Source organism: Ornithorhynchus anatinus, chromosome X1, assembly GCF_004115215.2.
Source record: "Ornithorhynchus anatinus isolate Pmale09 chromosome X1, mOrnAna1.pri.v4, whole genome shotgun sequence".
In the NCBI taxonomy this organism is placed as follows: Eukaryota; Metazoa; Chordata; class Mammalia; order Monotremata; family Ornithorhynchidae; genus Ornithorhynchus; species Ornithorhynchus anatinus.
The window spans coordinates 73915235-73936428 of record NC_041749.1 but is presented as its reverse complement, the minus strand read 5'-3'; the positions used below and the strand labels follow the sequence as shown (position 1 = coordinate 73936428).

The 21194-nt window shown below is 45.1% G+C and overlaps 1 protein-coding gene across 2 annotated transcripts in view; it reads left to right on the top strand.

Moving 5' to 3' along the window:
• The window catches only part of CACNA2D3 (calcium voltage-gated channel auxiliary subunit alpha2delta 3), a 1019762-nt gene that overhangs the window by 410770 nt on the left and 587798 nt on the right, over positions 1-21194 (top strand). For both annotated transcript variants that reach the window (XM_029052259.2, XM_029052258.2), the window contains exon 5: positions 13049-13211. In XM_029052259.2, the coding sequence (XP_028908092.1) occupies positions 13049-13211 (163 nt within the window). The remainder of the gene's footprint in view (positions 1-13048; positions 13212-21194) is intronic.

Below are 21194 nucleotides of genomic sequence, written 5' to 3'. Positions count from 1 at the left end.
GTAACGGATAGGATGTGTGGGGTGAACAAGAGGGACGAGTCAAGGATGACACCGAGATTGCAGGCCTGCGGGACGGGAAGGATGGTCGTGCCATCCACGGTGATGGAGAAGTCTGGGAGCGGACCGGGCTTGGGAGGGAAGATGAGGAGCTCAGTCTTGCTCATGTTGAGTTTTAGGTGGCGGGCCGACATCCAGGTGGAGACGTCCCGGAGGCAGGAGGAGATGCGAGCCTGAAGGGAGGGGGAGAGGACAGGGGCGGAGATGTAGATCTGCGTGTCATCTGCGTAGAGATGGTAGTCAAAGCCGTGAGAGCGGATGAGTTCACCGAGGGAGTGAGTGTAAATGGAGAACAGAAGAGGGCCAAGAACTGACCCTTGAGGAACTCCAACAGTTAAAGGATGGGAGGGGGAGGAGGCTCCGGCGTAGGAGACCGAGAATGATCGGCCAGAGAGGTAAGAGGAGACCCAGGAGAGGACAGAGTCCGTGAAGCCAAGGTGAGATAAGGTATGGAGGAGGAGGGGATGGTCGACAGTGTCAAAGGCAGCAGAGAGGTCAAGGAGGATCAGAATGGAGTAGGAGCCATTGGATTTGGCAAGAAGGAGGTCATGGGTGACCTTAGAGAGAGCAGTCTCGGTAGAGTGGAGGGGACGGAAGCCAGATTGGAGGGGGTCTAGGAGAGAATGGGAGTTAAGGAATTCTAGGCATCGATTGTAGACGACTCGTTCTAAGATTTTGGAAAGGAAGGGTAGTAGGGAGATAGGACGATAACTGGAGGGGGAAGTGGGGTCAAGAGCGGGTTTTTTTAGGATGGGGGAGACGTGGGCGTGTTTGAAGGCAGAGGGGAAGGAGCCCTTGGAGATTGATTGGTTAAAAATAGAAGTTAAGGAAGGGAGGAGGGCAGGGGCGATGGTTTTAAGAAGGTGAGAGGGAATGGGGTCCGAGGCGCAGGTGGAGGGGGTGGCACTTGCGAGGAGGGAGGAGATCTCCTCTGAGGATACTGCAGGGAAGGATGGGAAAGTAGGGGAGGGGATTGTTGGGGGGGGAGGGGAGAGGCGGAGGGGTGACTTTGGGGAGCTCAGACCTGATCGTGTTGATTTTCGTGAGGAAATAGGTGGCCAGATCATTAGGGGTGAGAGATGGGGGAGGGGGAGGAACAGGGGGCCTAAGGAGAGAGTTAAAGGTCCGGAACAATCGGCGGGGGTGACGGGCATGGGTGTCGATGAGGGAGGAGAAGAAGCTTTGCCTGGCGGAGGAGAGGGCAGAGTTAAGGCAGGAAAGGATAAATTTGAAGTGTGTGAGGTCGGCTTGGTGCTTGGACTTTCGCCAGCAGCGCTCAGCAGCTCGAGCATAGGAGCGTAGGAGGCGGACGGAGGAGGTGATCCGGGGCTGTGGGTTAGTGGAGCGAGAGCGGCGGAGGGAAAGGGGGGCGAGAGAGTCGAGATGAGTAGAGAGAGTGGAGTTGAGAGCGGAGACCTGATCGTCGAGAGTGGGAAGAGAGGACAGGGCGGCAAGGTGAGGCGAGATGCTGTTGGAAAGACGGATGGGATCGAGAGAGCGGAGGTCTCTGTGGGGCAGTAGCGAATATTTGCAGGGGGAGGGAGTGTGAGAGATGAGGCAGGTGAGAAGGTTATGGTCAGAGAGAGGGATTTCAGAGTTGGTGAGTGAGGAGATAGTGCAGCGGTAGGAGATGACGAGATCGAGGGTGTGACCGAGTCGGTGAGTGGGCGCGGTATGGTGGAGGAGGAGGTCGGCAGAGTCGAGGAGGGATAGCAGGCGGGCGGCAGAGGAGTCGTCGGGTACATCCGTATGGATGTTGAAGTCTCCAAGGATCAGAGTGGGCAGAGAGAAGGAGAGGAGGAAGGTGAGAAAGGGGTCAAGGTGGTTGAAGAAGTCGGAGGTGGGACCGGGAGGGCGGTAGATGACGGCGACAAGTAACTGGAGTGGGTGGTAGAGGCGAATGATATGGGCTTCGAAGGAGGGGAAGGAGAGGGAGGGGGGAGGAGGGATAGTGCGGAAGCGGCATCGGGGCGAGAGGAGGAAGCCGATGCCTCCTCCCTTACCGGTGAGTCTGGGGGAGTGGGAGAAGGAGAGGCCTCCGCTGGAGAGAGCGGCGGCGGAGACCGTGTCTTCGGGAGAGAGCCACGTTTCCGAAAGGGCGAGGAGGAGGAGAGAGCGGGAGAGGAAAAGGTCATGGACGAATGGGGCTCACAGTCTTAATCCCCATTTTACAGATGAGGGAACTGAGGCACAGAGAAGTTAAGTGACTTGCCCACAGTCACACAGCCGACAAGTGGCAGAGCTGGGATTCGAACTCATGAGCCCTGACTCCAAAGCCCGTGCTCTTTCCACTGAGCCAGGCTGCTTCTCTTAGCACTGTACTAAGCACTTGGGAAAGTACAATACAACAATAAAGAGTGATAATCCCTGCTGACAAGGAGCTAACAGTCTGGCTGGGGGGAAGGTCGGGAGACAAGGACAGACATCAGTACAAATAAAATGAGTAAGTGCTCTGGGGTGGGGGGAGGGGGGAGAGCAAAGGAAGCAAGTCAGTGGGATGCAGAAAGGAGTGGGAGATGAGGAAAAGTGGGGCTTAGTCTGAAAGGCCTCTTGGAGGAGATGTGCCTTTCGTAAGGCTTTGAAGGTAGGGGAGAGTAATTGTCCCATGGATTTGAGGAGGGAGAGCATTCCAGGCCAGAGGTGGGATGTGGGGCAGACAGGCAAGATAGAGGCACATTGAGAAGTTTAGCGCCTAAGGAGTGCAGAAGGAAGTAGCCAGCTAAGGCTTCTGTGGAAGTCCATTCTATCCTAGAATTCATGTTTTTAAAACATTTACCAAAGGCCTGTCACTATCCCAGAGATATCCTATTGGTGATGAATTTTCCTTGGTCATCTTGTAGAACTGGCAATTTATGCTATTCTGACCATCTCTTCTTTAGTGATCACAGATGCAATTAGTCCTGTGGTTTATTCATTAATTTATTCATTCAGTTATATTTATTGAATGCTTACTGTGTGCAGAGCACTGTACTAAGCGCTTGGAAAGTACAATTCAACACTAGAGAGACAGTCCCTGCCCACAATGGGCTTACAGTGTAGAAGTGGGGAGGTAGACATCAAAACAAGTAAACAGGCATTAATGTAAATAGATATGTACACATATACACAAGTGCTGTGGGGGTGGGTAGAGCAAAGGGAGTGAGTCAGGGCGATGGGGAGGGGAGGGGGAATGGGAGCTGAGGAAAGGGGGGCTTAGTCTGGGAAGGCCTCTTGGAGGAGGTGAGCCTCCAGTAGGCTTTGAATGGGGGAAATGTGATTGGCGGATGTGAGGAGGGAGGACATTCCAGGCCAGAGGTAGGACGTGGGCCAGGGGTCAATGGCGGGACAAGTGAGAAGGAGGCAAAGTGGAGCAGAGCACCAGAGGAGCAAAGAGTGCAGGCTGGGATGAAGGAGAGAAGGGAGGTGAGGTAGGAAGGGGCAAGGTGATAGAGAGCTTTGAAGCCAGCCAATAGTGAGGATTTTTTGCTTTATATGGAGGTTGATAGGCAACCACTGGAGATGTTTGAGCAGGGGGGTGACATGTCCTGAATGTTTCTGTAGAAAGATGATCCGGGCAGTGGAGTGAAGTATGGACTGGAGTGGGGAGGGGCAGGAAGTTGGGAGGTTAGCAAGAAGGCTGTTGGAGTAATCTAGGCGGGATAGGATGAGTAATTGTATTAATGTGGTAGCAGTTTGGATGCAGAAGAAAGGACGGATTTTAGCAATGAGCAACAATATGAAAGGACATGTAAGTTAGCAGAAAAAGTGGCATAGTCATGTCAATTCTTTTGAACTCCAGTTTTTGAAACCAGCCATATGGTGCATCATCCATTCTCTCATGGCTTATAATTCTTACATTATAGTTGTAATGAAGACTGATATTGACTAATAGGTAGCTTAGTGAAGAAATTGCATGTGGAATTTAAAAATTTTCCCCCATTTAAAACGTTACTCAAAGCAATTTGGAGGGGTTTCCAATGGATAAGTTCTTCAAGTTCTTAGTTTAAGATGGTGTACTGAATTTATATTCACTAATATTTTTTATGTAAAGAAAGAGCATATAATAGCATGACCTAGTGGAAAGAGCATGATCCTGGGAGCCAGGGGATCTAGGTTTAAATTCTGACTCTGCCATGTGCCTGCTGTATGACCATGGGCAAGTCTCTTTACTTTTCTAGGCCTCAGTTTCCTTATTTATAAAATAGGGATGAAATATCTGTTCTCCTTTCCCCTGCTGTGAGACCCATGTGGGACTGGACTGATTATCTTGTATCTACCCCAATGGTTAGTACAGTGTTGGCACATAGTAAGCACCTAACAAATACAATTATTATTATTAAAAATGGTAAGAAATTAGAAATTAAATTCAAATCATGAGTTAAACCCATCCAATTCCTCCAGATTTTCATGCTGAACAAACCATTTAGCAGCGATTCTGACAGTGTTCTTCAGAATTTGGTTAGATCCTCAGGAATTCTATCTTAGCCTAAACTTCCTGCCCTCATTTCCCTGGTTAAGGGACATTGTCCTTGACTCCTCCCTTTTTTTCAATCCCCCATATTTAATTTGCCACCAGATCCTGGTATGGCATAGCGGATAGAGAACAAGCCTGGGAGTCAGAAGGTCATGGGTTCTAATTCTGTCTCTGCCACTTGTCTGCTGTGTGACCTTAGGGAAGTCACTTCACTTCTCTGGGCCTCAGTTACCTCATCTGGAAAATGGGGATTCATTCAAACTTTCAGTCATATTTATTCAGCACTTAGTGTGTGAACAGCACTGTAGTAAATGCTTCGGAAAGTACAATAATTAACAGTGGCATACCCTGCCCACAATCAGCTTACTTTCTAGAGGGATTGAGACTGTGAGTCCCACATGGGACAGAGACTGTGTCCAACCTGATTTGCTTGTATCCACCCCAGCGTTTAGTACAGTGCCTGGTACATAGTAAGCACTTAAATACCAACCACCACCTCAGCCATGCTGTGCCACTCACATCCACCTGCAGCACTTCTGAACATGTTGATTTACATACCCTAACACTTAAGCACATGCTCATCTACATATCCTTTTGTCTTTGCTCATCAATGAATAAATTATTATGTGCCTGTCTCCCTGAGTAGATTGGAAGTCCCTTTGGGCAGGTATCATGTATTATTCTAAACCTATTGCAGTGTCCCAAGTACTTGGTATAAGGCTTTATTCTACGAGGCTGCTCCCAGTCTCTTTGATAAGCTTCTCCTCTGCCTCCCATCCCCTAACTGCAGGAGTCCCTCATGGATCAGTTCTGGGTTCCCTTCTATTTTCCACCTACAGCCACACCCTTGGAGAATTCATTTGCTACTATGGCTTCAACTACCATCTCTGGGTGGATGATTCCCAAATCTATGTCTCCAGCGCTGATCTTTTTGTTCTCTCCCAGACTTTCCAATTACTGTAGACAAACCACCATTCTCCCTGTGACTCTAGCCCAGAACCTTGGCATTATTCTCAATTCATCTCTCATTTGACCCACACATTTGGTCTGTCATGAAATCCTGTCAGTTCTATCTTCACAGCTTCTCTTGAACTGCCTATTCCTCTCCATCTAAATTGCTACCGTGCTGGTACAAGCACTTATCAACGAGAAGCAGCCGTGGCTCAGTGGAAAGAGCACGGGCTTTGGAGTCAGAGGTCATGGGTTCAAATCCCAGCTCTGCCACTTGTCGGCTGTGTGACTCTGGGCAAGTTACTTCACTTCTCTGTGCCTCAGTTACCTCATCTGTAAAATGGGGATTAAGACTGTGAGCCCCACGTGGGACAACCTGATTCCCCTGTGCCTACCCCAGCGCTTAGAACAGTGCTCTGCACATAGTAAGCGCTTAACAAATACCAACATTATTATTATTACTGCATCAACCTCCTGTCTTTCCCCATTCCAGTCCACACTTCACTCTGCTGACCAGATTATTTTCCTCAAAAACAGTTCATCCGATGTCTCCCACTCCTCAAAAATCTCCAATGGTTGCCAATCCACCTTGCTTTAAACAGAAACAGCTTATTATTGGCTTTAAAGCACTCAATCGACTTTCACCTTCCTACCTTACCTCAATGATCTACTTCAGCCCAGCCTGCATACTTCACTCCTCTAATGCAACCTACTTACCCACTCTTGACCCCACTTCCCCCTCCAGTTATCGCCCTATCTCCCTACTGCCCTTCCTTTCCAAAATCCTAGAACGAGTCGTCTACAATCGATGCTTAGAATTCCTTAACTCCCATTCTCTCCTAGACCCCCTCCGATCTGGCTTCCGTCCCCTCCACTCTACCGAGACTGCTCTCTCTAAGGTAACCCATGACCTCCTTCTAGCCAAATCCAATGGCTCCTACTCCATTCTGATCCTCCTTGACCTCTCTGCTGCCTTTGACACTGTCGCCCATCCCCTCCTCCTCCATACCTTATCTCACCTTGGATTCACGGACTCCGTCCTCTCCTGGCTCTCCTCTTACCTCTCTGGCCGGTCATTCTCGGTCTCCTTCGCTGGCGCCTCCTCCCCCTCCCATCCTTTAACTGTTGGAGTTCCTCAGGGGTCAGTTCTTGACCCTCTTCTGTTCTCCATTTACCCTCACTCCCTCGGTGAACTCATTCGCTCTCACGGCTTTGACTACCATCTCTACGCAGATGACACGCAGATCTACATCTCCGCCCCTGTCCTCTCCCCCTCCCTTCAGGCTCGCATCTACTCCTACCTCCAGGACGTCTCCACCTGAATGTCGGCCCTCCACCTAAAACTCAACATGAGCAAGACTGAACTCCTCATCTTCCCTCCCAAACCCGGTCCTCTCCCAGACTTCTCTATCACCGTGGATGGCACGACCATCCTTCCCGTCTCTCAGGCCCGCAATCTCATTGTCATCCTTGACTCGTCCCTCTCGTTCACCCCACACATCCTATCCGTTACCAAGACCTGCCGGTTTCACCTTTACAATATCGCCAAGATCCGCCCTTTCCTCTCCACCCAAATGGCTACCTTACTGCTACGGGCTCTTGTAATATCCCGGCTAGACTACTGTGTCAGCCTTCTCTCTGACCTCCCTTCCTCCTCTCTCGCCCCGCTCCAGTCTATTCTTCACTCCGCTGCCCGGCTCATCTTCCTGCAGAAACGATCTGGGCATGTCACTCCCCTTCTTAAACAACTCCAGTGGTTGCCTATAGACCTCCGCTCCAAACAAAAACTCCTCACTCTAGGCTTCAAGGGTCTACATCACCTTATCCCTTCCTACCTCTCCTCCCTTCTCTCTTTCTACCGCCCACCCCGCACGCTCCGCTCCTCTGCCGCCCACCTCCTCACCGTCCCTCGGTCTCGCCTATCCCGCCGTCGACCCCTGGGCCATGTCCTCCCGTGGTCCTGGAACGCCTTTCCTCCTCACCTCTGCCAAACTGATTCTCTTCCCCTCTTCCAAACCCTACTTAAAACTCACCTCCTCCAAGAGGCCTTCCCAGACTGAGCTCCTCTTCTCCCTCTACTCCCTCTACCACCCCCCCTTCACCTCTCTGCAGCTAAACCCTCTTTTCCCCCTTTCCCTCTGCTCCTCTCCCTCTCCCTTCCCATCCCCTCAGCACTGTACTTGTCTGCTCAACTGTATATATTTCCATTAACCTATTTATTTTGTTAATGAAATGTACATCGCCTTGATTCTATTTAGTTGCCATTGTTTTTATGAGATGTTCTTCCCCTTGACTCTATTTATTGCCATTGTTCTTGTCTGTCCGTCTCCCCCGATTAGACTGTAAGCCCGTCAAACGGCAGGGACTGTTGCTATCTGTTGCCGACTTGTTCATTCCAAGCACTTAGTACAGTGCTCTGCACATAGTAAGCGCTCAATAAATACTATTGAATACTTACTATACCTCAATATTGTCTATATCGCTGCCAACTCTTTCCCACTTCCTCTGGCCTGGAACTCCCTCCAGATCATCACTAACCCTACATTCAAAGCCCTCCTAAAATCACATATCCATTCATTCATTCATTCATTCATTCATTCGTATTTATTGAGCGCTTACTATGTGCAGAGCACTGTACTAAGCACTTGGAATGTACAAATCGGCAACAGATAGAGACAGTCCCTGCCCTTTGACGGGCTTACAGCCTAATCGGGGGAGACAGACAGACAAGAACAATGGCAATAAATAGAGTCAAGGAGAAGAACATCACATTAAAACAGCAAATAAATAGAATCAGGGTGATGTACATCTCATTAAACAAAATTGATATCCTCCAAGAGGCCTTTCCCAACTAAGCCTTTATTAGCCCTCTTCACTCTCCTTTCTGCTTCACCTATGCACTTGGATCTGTACCCTTTGAGCACTTGATATTCACCCCACCCTCAGCTCCACAGCACTTATGTACATATCCTATACCCATTTCCCCTACCTATAATTTATTTAAACACCTGTCTCCCCTTCTAGAAAGTAAGCTCCTTGTGGGCAAAGACTGTATCCCCCAACACTGTTGCACTCTTCAAACCTCTTAGTACAGTACTCTGTGTGCAGTAAGTGCTCAATAAATATCAATGGTTGACAATAATAGTAAAGAGTGTTGGAACCGGAAAAAAATGTTTTGGGTGGAAAAAAGGGAAAAGAGCAGAGAGGATTGGGCTGAACAAATACCCTTTCCAAAACTGAATAATAAATGCAGAGGCAACTTTAGCACATTTCCAATTTGATATTTTTTAAAATGGCTAATATGGATTTTAAGAATTGATGACTCATCAACAAATGAAATTCTACAAAAATGTGTCTTTATATTAACAATCCTTATTTTTTATTTTATATGACTGGTTGAAAAACTTGGAACAATATTTTTCAAAGCCATCTATGCATTTGAATTTGTACCGTTGTACTTTTTTCTTTGCACGTTTTCTAATTATTGTCGAAAGTGGGTATATAAGAAAGATTTAAAAATTAATGCAGTTTGTTGATCATCTGGATGTACTTGGGTTACCAAGGTGAATTCTGTAATCCAGAGTGCTCTGGTTGATTTTTTTTTAAATTCTCTTCTGTGGAAGTCCATAAATAATGGGAAAGTTATAGTTCTACAAATGATTTTTGTGGGCCTTCCCAATGAAAACCTATTTTTGCTGAAATTAATAATTGTACTGAAATTTATTTTAATCTGCCCTGTTGCATAAAATATTTTGTAAAACAAGGCACTGCGTGATGAGTATGAAACAAGTATGTCTTAGCTAGAGGAGTTGGAATACTTCCAGGGCTCTGGGAGATGTCTTCCAAATAGGGACAGTACAAAAATACTGATCACTTGTGGGGATTGAAGAATGACAGTACGTTTTAGGAACTATTGAATTAATGATAACCAAGAAGGATAGATAATGATCACATGAATTTAAATTTTTGGTCCTGTGGCTTACACAAAACTCATCACCAGGCGCAGAGTGTGTCACTAGACCTTCTAGATTGTAAGGAGCTTCTGGGAAAAGAATGTGTCTACTCAACTCTTTATATGGTACTCTCCCAAATGCTTAGTGCAGTGCTTTACACACGTGTTGAATAAATACTATTGACTAATTTACTAGTAAACATCTAGTTGCATCAAAGGGCACCCAGTTTCTTCCCCAGTTCCTATCTTCTCTTCCCACCTACTAATCCATGCTTTAGTTTTCTCCCACTCATACCTCCTTTCAGCCAAAGTAGTAGTCTCTTTTCTCCATTTCCCCCTCCTTTCCCTCCATCGGCCCTCATTTTTTTTTTCTTTCCCTGCTTAAATCCTGCACCTTTTTTCTCCTACCTACTTCCACGTCTAGGCTGGGGAATAGCCACACTAAATTAGTTTGTGGTTGAGTGCAAGAGCAATTTCAAGGGGTGAGTTGCATATGAAATAGTTGTCTAAAGCTCCTTGAATGAACTCTTTCAGACCCCTGGGGGATGGTTAGGCCAATTCCTTTTTCAGTGTGAGAGTAATGTTTACTATGCAACTTGTTAATGATGATATTGTCTGTTTGATAGCCCAGAACAAAACTGAAAAACCCTAATGTTCAGTCACTACTATGAATGTCTCCTCCAGACCAAACACTCCCAAAGTCACCCCTCCCCCTCTGCCTCCCCCCCCAACCCTCTCCCCTACTTTCTCATCTTTCCCTGCAGTATCCTCAGAGGAGATCTCCTCCCTCCTCGCAAGTGCCACCCCTCCACCTGTGCTTCGGACCCCATTCCTGTTCACCTTATAAAAACCATCGCCCCTTCCCTCCTCCCCTCCTTAACTTCTATCTTTAACTGCTCACTCTCCAATGGCTTCTTCCCCTCTGCCTTCAAACATGCCCATGTCTCCCCCATCCTAAAAAAGCCCTCCCTCGACCCCACTTCCCCTTCCAGTTATAGCCCTATCTCCCTCCTACCCTTCCTTTCCAAGCTCCTAGAACGAGTCGTCTACACTTGCTGCCTAGAATTCCTTAACTCCAATTCCCTCCTGGCCCCCCTCCCGTCTGGCTTCCGTCCCCTCCACTCTACCGAGACTGCTCTCTCTAAGGTCACCCATGACTTCCTTCTTGACAAATCCAATGGCTCCTACTCTATCCTAATCTTCCTTGACCTCTTAGCTGCCTTTGACACTGTAGACCATCCCCTTCTCCTCCACACCTTGTCTCACCTTGGCTTCACAGACTCTGTCATCTCCTGGTTCTCCTCTTATCTTTCTGGCCGTTCATTCTCGGTCTCCTTCGCAGGCTCCTCCTCCCCCTCCCATCCTCTAACTGTAGGGGTTCCTTAAGGGTCAGTTCTTGGCCCTCTTCTGTTCTCCATCTACACTCACTCCCTTGGTGAACTCATTCACTCTCACGGCTTCAACTATCATCTCTATGCAGATGACACACAAATCTACATCTCTGCCCTGTCCTCTCCCCCTCCCTTCAGGCTCGTATCTCTTCCTGCCTCCAAGACATCTCTACCTGGATGTCTGCCCACCACCTAAAACTCAACATATCCAAAACTGAGCTCCTTTTCTTCTCTCCCAAGCCCTGACCTCTTCCTGACTTCCCTATCACTGTGGATGGTACCACCATCCTTCCCGTCTTTCAAGCCCACAACCTTGGTGTAATCTTTGATTCAGCTCTCTCATTCACCCCACACATCCAATCCGTCACCAAGACCTGCCGGTCTCACCTTTATAATATCACCAAGATCCGCCCTTTCCTCTCCACCCAAACGGCTATCTTACTGGTAAAGGCTCTCATAATATCCTGGCTGGATTATTGTGTCAGTCTTCTCTCTGATCTCCCTTTCTCCTGTCTCTCCCCGCTTCAGTCTATTCTTCATTCCACTGCCCGGCTCATCTTTCTGCAGAAACGCTGTAGGCATGTCACTCCCCTTCTTAAAAACCTCCAGTGGTTGCCTATCAACGTCCGCACAAAACAAAAACTTCTTACTCTAGGCTTCAAGGCTCTCCATCCCCTTGCCCCCTCCTACCTCTCCTCCCTTCTCTCTTACTACTGCACACCCCATAGGCTCCGCTCCTCTGCCTCCCACCTCCTCACCATCCCCCATTCTCGCCTATCCCGCCATCGACCCCTGGCCCATGTCCTCCCGCTGTCCTGGAATGCCCTCCCTCCTCACCTCCGCCAAACTAATTCTCTTCCCCTCTTCAAAGCCCTACTGAAAGCTCACCTCCTCCAAGAGGCCTTCCCAGACTGAGCTTCCCCTTTTCCCTCTGCTCCCTCTGCTCCTCCCCCCTTCACCTCCCCTCAGCTAAGCCCCCTTTTCCCCCCCTTTCCCTCTGCTCCTCCCCCTCTCCCTTCCCCTCCCCTCAGCACTGTGCTCATCTGCTCATTTGTATATATTTTTATTACCTTATTTATTTTGTTAATGAGATGTACATCCCCTTGATTCTATTTATTGCCTTGATTCTTTTTATTGCTACTGTTTTAATGAGATGTACATCCCCTTGATTCTATTTATTGCTCTCGTTTTTGTCTGTCTCCCCCGATTAGACTGTAAGCCTGTCATTGGGCAGGGATTGTCTCTATCTGTTGCCGAATTGTACATTCCAAGCATTTAGTACAGTGCTCTGCACATAGTAAGCGCTCAATAAATACTATTGAATGAATGAATAAGGGACTATAAGATGTAAGGGACTGTAAGCTCATTGTGGGCAGGGAATGTGTCAGTTTATTGTTATATTGTACTCTGCCAAGCACTTTGTACAGTGGTCTGCACACAGTAAGCACTCAATAAATATGACTGAATGAATAAGAGATGCACTAAGTAAGGGGCAGTAATAGCACTGCTCTCCACTGCTCCCCACAGTTTGGGATTCCTCAAGTCACTAGCCCTGTGGGCCTCGGTAGCAACTAGCACGACATCGTTACTGGCAGATGCCTCCCTCCCAGGGTAATCCAACAGTGGATAGCAGTCAAACTAAATTTTAGGTTGAGGACATGTATGATGAAGAACAAAACCTAAGAAGCTCTCATCCTGGGCTGCAGCTAACCCTTGCTAATGAAGTTAAACCTCTGATCTTCCACTCAAGTCCTAATTTCAACATTAACATTATGAAAAAAGATGTTTCACACTTTTTTTTCAGTACCTATTTATCTAGGAGTTTTAGGCAAGTAAATATAAGAGCAAAGAATTTTCTCCAAAATGAGAGGAGTGACAGGATTGCCTGAATTACTCGTACATAGTTGAATCAGGAAATAGCATTGGACCAAACTTGCTACTTTACAGAACTGGCAGTTTTGTTTGTGATGTGTAAGTAACATTTTTATACAAACAAGGTTTTGAATATTAAAAAAAATTACACCTTGGACTGATTGAGCACATAGAAATTTAAAGGTATTTCTAAAGTGAATATTGAGTTTGGATCATATGCAATGTGTATCCTTATTTTCTCTCTTTCCATTGAAAGAGAAGACTTTTAAACAGAAATGTGAAAATGGTAATACAGTGTGGAAAATAGGAAATAAGTTAACAAAAATGGTAAGATAAAAATAACAAATGACCCAATTTGATTTTCTCTTTCAGTATGAATATTTTAATGCAGTCCTTATAAATGAACGAGATGAAGAAGGAAACTTTCTGGAACTGGGAAAGGAGTTTATTTTAGTGCCAAATGACCATTTTAATAATTTGCCTGTGAATGTCAGTCTGAGTGATGTTCAAGTACCAACCAACATGTACAACAAAGGTAAGCCTACTTTTCCATTTGGTCCTTAGGTTATTTCAAGCTGGAAGGAATCATAGCATGTTTTGTTTTAAGACTGGAGTTCTAAAAAGATAATAAATCCATGTTTATAAGATAGTTCTCCACACCATTATTGTTAGAATCAAACTCTCTGCTTAGGTAGATATCTGTAGCACATTTGCCTTTTGTAGAATTATCAATAGCATTGACACTCTGCACATGCCACCTAGCTGCCCTTTTAAGCCACGGGGAATTGCTGGGTTTGCCACAAATTCTTAAAGCTTCAAAATAAGATGGATGGTACTATTCACTTTAACCTTTAGGTTTCGGTTTCCTCTTCAGGAGGAGCCGACAAAGTTTAGTGAGGCATCGAGTGAACCTTGACAAAGAAATCCTGCTCCATCAGGCCCCTTTACTGATGGAAAACATCCAACTGGGCTGACTAACGATGAATGTTGTGTAATTTTGGGAGTGTATTTTGAGTGACTTTCATTGCAAAAAGAAATTTCTGGGTTTTTTTTAAGATAATAGGGAGGTAGTGATATGCCCTCAACCAGCAGTTGCAAGCCTTCTCTGTGGAAAATAAGGCAATCCAGTAAATGCAGTGAGCAAAAATATGCTGTATTCCTTTTAAATTTGGAGGAGGCTAAAGAAGAAATGATCTCAGAGAATGAACAAGTCCTTAAATTGAAAATTAACAAAATACCACAGGTGACATTTTAAGGCCCAGACTAATTTAAGAGAGATTTAAAAATTGCAGTTGTGAATAGTTTGCATGAGCTGTTAAGGAAATTTTTAGAATTTTAATGGATTTTTGAAAGTGCTTACACAGTGTTTGTATAATTGTACCACTTCTTGAATCGCTTCCAAAGTTTTGCTCTTCCAGTGTTCATAAAAAAAGTTTAGTCTCCATTTTTAGAAGACCCATGAACTATTGCAAGGAGCATCGCCAAGTAAAATGTCAAAGGCCAATACCAAATATCGGCACATTCAGTCTGTATTTGTGTGGAAGGTAACTGGATGGATACTAGAGGTGTGGAAATTTCACATTCCGATGTAAACCTCCAACTTAATGATCTTGTTCCCATTATATATTCTTTCTGTCTGCCATGCACAGACTGTTTCTGTCCCCAACAAACTGCAGGGTAATAGAGTAAGGCAGCCCATCTGCAGAAGCCTGCTTTGGCCAGGCAGGAGAAGAGTGGCTGCCCAGAGAGACATGCGGGGGACTTCATGAAAATGCCTGTCTCCGCTCTGCCTAATTCAAACCAGCCCAGAACAATCACCTTATGCAGCTGCAGAAACATATTTTTATCTTTGAAAGTTCATCCACCTCAGATCTGTATTATTGATGACATGTTCCTTAAACACGCACATGTAGCTTCGACATCTACTTTGACATTCCCATGCTGGGAATTTTGCCCTCAACAATGAAAATTGATGCATGTATTTGGTTTCTTGGACAACTAGGCTCAAGTGTATCTTGTGGACTGATTCTTGCTCGGAGGATGGTTAAAGCTTTAACCCTTGGTAAGAAGTGCTGGTTGGTGATAGACTTGTCTGAAAAATACTACAAGTGGCCTCATTAGTCAAAGCTGCCTCCTTTCACTCTACACAAAGCAAGTTTATTGTTTTATTTGACACCTCTTCCTGTGGAAGCAGTGTGGCATAGTGGAAAGAGCACAGGCTTAGGAGTCAGAGGACATGGGTTCTAATCCCAGCTCCATCACTTGTCTGCTGTGTGACCTTGGGCAAGCCACTTAACTTTTATTTGCCTCAGTTACCTCATCTGTAAAATGGGGATTAAGACTGTGAGCCCCACATGGGACAACTTGATTACCTTGTATCTACCCCAGTGCTTAGAAAAGTGCTTGGCACATAGTAAGCACTTAACAAATGCCATTATTATTATTATTATTATGTATCCCTAAGTACACTTCTGCCCTGGAGAATTTGGGGCCTGCATAAAGTCCTAGTGTTATTCCTCTGGTTCTCTGGAAGTTCTGTCCATGCCTCTAAGCAATGTTTGGTCTGTGATTTTACCCATTACTTGTGGAACATTGACTGTTCTGTTGGCTAGGTGTGGTTCACTCCTCTACCACTGACGATGTTCTGTTTCCCAAATGCTTAGTACTGTGCATTGCACTCTGAATGCACTCAATACCAGCTGATGTTATTACCTCTTCTAACTCACTTGGCAGGCTGAAGAGACACTTAATACAGACTAACAAATGGGTGACTTACACACCACTAGGATGTTTTGGCTGGAAGCAGCATTGCCTAATGGAAAGAGCATGGGCTTAGGAGTCAGAGGACCCGGGTTTTAATTCTGGCTCTGGCACTTACTTGCTCTGTGGCCTTGGGCAATCACTCAACTTCTTTGTGCCTCAATTCCCTCATCTGCAAAATGGGGATTCAATACCTGTTCTCCCTCCTACTTAGACGGTGCTCCCCGTGTGGGTCCTGATTATCCTGTATCTACTCTAGCACTTAATAGGGATTGGCACACAGTAAGTGCTTAACAAATACCATAATTTATATTATTATTGTTATTAAATTTCCCTTTGCTGATAGTAGACCTTTTAGCAGAAACGTTTTGCTAAGTTTGTCTGGTTTTTGCCATGAAGACCCCAGCATCTGCTAACTGACCGAATGAACCAGATTGTACTGCTCACATAGCTGGGGACTTCCTGCTGAAATGCATTCAAACATTGCTGTAGATATTAAGCAGAAAATGATATTTTTTGGGCGCTAGAACATGCAAGGATCCTTTAGGAATTAGTAGGGTAACTGCTGAACGTTTGGTCTTAAATCTCATTGGATTTGGACACATCTTGGCTGCCATTAAAACTATCACTCCTCAAACACCACTGGGGCATACTGATTGGTTGGGGCCATTCTGGCATGGCCTAGTGCCCAGAAACATGATTTGCAGCTAGTGCAATCCCTCTTTGCACGCAAGTCAAGAAAAAAAGACAAACCCAGTGCCCAGTCACATCTGAGAGGAATTAAACCACAAAGAACTAAATTGGTCAAAGCTCTGTACACAAGTTGGACACTTGCGTCAAGAAATATATTACTAGTCAACGAAGAATAATCCTGACTTCTCAACAGGGAATTCAAAGTCCTTCTTGCTTACAGAGTAAATTAAAACCACTTGTTGTCTAGGAAGCATCTCTAATTGAGAATATCAGGAAGGCTCTCTTCTTCCTTCCCTAGTCACCACAAACAACTGACAGACTGAATCATGGAAAGCTGAACTTTCTATGACATCATAATGACAGGCCATTTTGCTTATCCAGTCATTTGGGTTTATCCAGCCCAGCTTCCTCTGTTCAGACCTGGTGTCATGTCCCCAAAGGCATATTTAGAGAAAATGGCAATGTGGTTCACGAGTCTTTTTGCCAGTGCTCTTGGAATCCAAGTCACCAAAAGACAATATTATTCTGAATAGAGCCCTCAGTTCAGGTTTTCCAGTGGATCTTTGAAGAATACAAGTGTCACTGGATTTTCCTTCGATTCCTTGTACTTTCAATCCTCTCTACTTTGGTAGTTTTGCTTCCTTTGTTCCTTTCATTTCACCCTCCTTGTATTCCTTCCCTGGCCATAATTGTCATCCCATGATACAGGATAAGTGACAAAAAGCAGATATTAAAAGCTGAATAAAAAGGGTAAAAATAATAGCTTGTCTACACCTGGCCTTGGACAACGTTGGTCAAGCTCTTTAACTTTCCAGCTTCCTTGTCTGTGAAATGGGAGCTTAGTACAGTGCTCTGCACTAAGTGCTCAATAAATATGACCTTTGGTTCTTGGAGTGCTACAGGAAGGTGTGGTTCATATTTGCCTCAGCACTCGAATAGGCTCTGGATGCCCAATATGACATTCTACACTTTGGGACTGCCCAAACGTTTCAGAAGTTAGGGTGATACCCCATCACTTCCCCAACCCCATGTAGGGGTCCCTTCCTGGAAACCAGGCCCAGATTGTTCTGGGTCCCCTCTGACATGCCTCTTCCCGAGAGAGGCTCTTGAGGCTGGACCTAAGGGCCTCCCTGCTCCCATGACAGCCTTGGGTTTTGAAATTCTGGGCCTACCTCCCAGCCTGCCAAGCATCATCCCCAGAAGAGTCTCCTGGCAAAATGGGCATTTAAGCTGCTGGTCTTACTCCTTCAGGTCATTATTACAAAATTGAATACTGTATAGTATCACAACTGAGGCCTGAGTGGAGCTTCCCCTAACCCCAAAGTAACCCCACCTAACCAGCTCTGCACCCCAAACAAGTCCAGTTGTTTTTCACCATTGCTCAAAGCCTTTCCCAGCGCCAAAACGCTGCTGTCTTATGCGCAGAACTTGGATCCAGACCAAAGCAATCTCTGGATACAGTCGTGTCATAGAACCTGCACCAGAGCCTCTTTGGAATGAGAGAGAGTGAGTGAGAGGGACAGTGCTCCAACAGACAGCCCTCCCAAGACCAGAGCTAGCATTTTGGAGTCTTGAGAAATATGACAGCTTGAGGTCTCAGTTCTTGTTTTATCATGGAGTTCCTAACTGCTGCAGAAGTTCTGCTCCATCAACCACCTCCTCCCAAAGCCCAGAACACTTTAGTTCCAAAGTTCGATACTCACCTAGGCTCAATCCGGTGGAGAGGCAACTACACACTGAAATTCCTGCAGCAGCAAGTAGCTCTGTCCTTCTAAGCCCCTCCCCCACTGCACACTCCTCTGCAACTTGAATAAATTGGTATCTTCAGAGGTGGGGCTGGGAATTGGCAGCCATTTCAAATGGGCAGCCCTGGCTGACCTTCCACTTTGACAGTTCCTCAAGCTGGTCCTGAGACCTCATGATATCACAGCATCATTAAAACACCTCTCTCCTGAGGTAGAGTTGAGCACCAGGCTCTGCTGAGTGACTCGCTAGATCATTTGGTGACAAGGTTGAGTCTGATTTGAGGGTTGGAAGAAGAGGGAGGTGCTTAGAAACCATGCAGAGTCCCCACTAGCCCCTCAGGCTCAGGAATCAGGAAATAGGTTGTATCACCAAGAAAATATTTGATTGGTTTTGCTCTGCTTCAGATTACAGTATTTTCATTGCAAAGAAGAAATCTTACCTATAAATTAATCTTTTGAGTCACTTCCTACCTCATCAAACGGGAGAGAGGGGGCATACAAAATATTTCAAGTCTCTTGACACTGTATTTTGGAGGAACAACTCTGTTGTATTGTTCTCTTCCAAGCTCTTGGTGTAGTGCTCTGCACATAGTAAGCACTCAAAAATTACCATTGATTGATGTGTAAACCTCTGGCTGCACACATACCTGTTACTGATTGGTTGTGGTGCTACCCAATTGGTAACTTGGGAAAATTAGCTATGATTCTATATGAAAATAACAATTGTTTCTTAAAAAGTGTTCTGTTTTTAGAAGCATTCATCTTTAATGGCTTTCTAATTATGGATTGGAAAGATGCAGTAGCCCTTGGACATGTATGGATATGCTTGTATGTAGTGGCTTCCTTTAAGAGGCCTAGATATTTAAGCACCTAGACATGTATTTGTTTATAGATTTATTGCATCAGTAATTTAAGACCAATTTTTATATTACCAGCGATGGGTCAAGAAAAAAACAGATTTAATCAATAAATTGGGTCTCCAATAAAGAGGTATTTTATTTTCTCTTTGTCCAAGGAATTCTCAGGTTAAAGAAGCAAAGTCCCAAAGTTTAAAGCCACCTTGGGAGTTTGAGTCCTTCACTAATAAGCAGAGAATTTCAATATTTGTTGAGTCAGAGGAATTAAATTTTGGTCCAAAAGACACAAAACACTCCCTGAGCTGTGCTCATGAGCTTATTGTGGGCAGGGATTGTCATTGTTAATTATTGTTTTGCCCTTCCCCAAGCATTTAGTACAGTGCTCTGCACACAGTGCTTAATAAATGTGATTGAATGAATGCTTTCAATTTTAATTAAGGCTGACTTTTTGTGGAATATAAACTTGAGTTTTTGGTGTCCAGAGGTTTTATTTATCCCTTTAAGTAAAGCTGCAATCAGTATTTTTCATGGCTAAATAGTAAAAGGAACTTGGAATCAGTATTCTAGTACTGCATGAGGTGGGAAGCTTTTCAGCACATGGCAGGCACCTCAGCCTTCTTAATGCCAAACCCCATAGACTATTGCTGTTCCTGTGATATATTTATCAATAACCACAGACCCCAGTGATTGGTAGAATGGATATGAGCATCTTGACAACGGTGTACAAACTGGATAAAGGCACAGCAGGGTCTGTTACTGGGAGGGCACACAGAGGTATTTATCTTGTTCTGTGCTCACATCTCCACCCATACCCTGACCAACCATCTAGACAGGTGTCCTGTTGACTTCGGGGGACTGGGCAAGAGCATGTGGGTGGCTCAGTGCTAACCATCTCCACTAATAAAAGCAATTCATATGCAAACCCTACTGGTGGTGGGATGCCTCTTTACCTAGACTTCAAAAAGTCCTATGTGAATAGGCAGTCTAAACACCAAGGATATGGCACTGACAAGGCACCATTGCCACTCAGGAGCACCCTGTATGGTTGCGCAGCCCTGTTTAGTAGTGCACTGCTCACCCCAAATAGGAAAAGGGTCTAGAAAAGGTACCTCTAAATGAGCCAGTCTCACCCAAACCCAGCTCATCAGTAGACAAAGTAAAAGAGAAAGCTGTGTTAGGCCCTGCAAACATTAAATACAACCCCACAATAAAGGACAACTTTTTGTTCATTCAGTTGTATTTGAGTGCTTACTGTGTGCAGAGCCCTGTACTTGGAAAGTACAATTCGGGAACAGATAAAGACAATCCCTACCCAACAACGGGCTCATAGTCTAGAAGGGGGAGACAGACAACAAAACAAGTAGACAGGCATCAATAGCATCAAAATAAAGAGAATTATAGACATATACAATGGGGTGGGGACTGTGGCTCTCACATTGGCCTTTTCATTCAATCATTTATTGAACGCTTACTGTGTGCAGAGCACTGTACTAAATGCTTGGGAGAGTACAACACAACAAACCCATTACCTGCCCACAATAAGCTTACAGTCTAGAAGACTGTAAGCTCATTTTAGCCACACACCCGACTCATCCTTGGTGTCTTCTTCACATTTGAAAGACAAATATATATATTTGTTCTGCAGGGTCCAGACTGAATCCAGGTTTCTGACATTAAGTTCAGAGATGGTGGTGTAAAGAGTAAATGGAAGAATATTCCACCAGCACTTGAGCACTCAAAAATAAATTTAGCATTAATCTCACTTGTTTCTAACTTTCTATCATGGGAATATAAGGGGAATTCAGCAAAGAGAGTGTGTCTCATCTTTGCTGCTTTTCATATTTAAATCTGGAATACTTAGCCACAAACATGTTTCAGCAGGGTGGACAGTCAGGCTCTGAGAACAAACTGAATGGTTTAGCTGTTCTTGGAGGTGGATTGATCCAATTAAAATACAAAGCAGCTCGTGTAGGAAAGGAGAAACCAAACTATTTTTACTGATTCTAGGAAATGTACTTATCTGTTATATAGCTCTTCTTTAAAATGCAAGAAGGAGTACAAAGGTTCTCTGAGGATGTCAAATGGTGTGGTTTGTTTAAAAAGAAAGCGCACATGTTGACGATAGGGATGGGCGCAAAGCTGACTGTGTTTTGGATTCATCAAATGTCTCAACCTATTTTTCAAAGGTTGGGTTTGATAAAACCCAAAATGTGTTTTGCCAAGCACTTTTTCCCTTAATTACGCATGTGTATTCTAAAGGAAATGTAATCCATATGTTTGTGATTCGTTTACACTTAAATCATTAAAATGTTGTTTTGAAAGAGCTATTTGATGTTGAGAAAGCCTTGTGAACCTTTTTAAAAGATCTTTCTCGAAACCAGAATGTCATGTTTTGCCAATGGTAAACAAATTCGGACACTAAATGGTTCAAGTTTGTTTCAGAATTCTGAACCCATGAAGTTG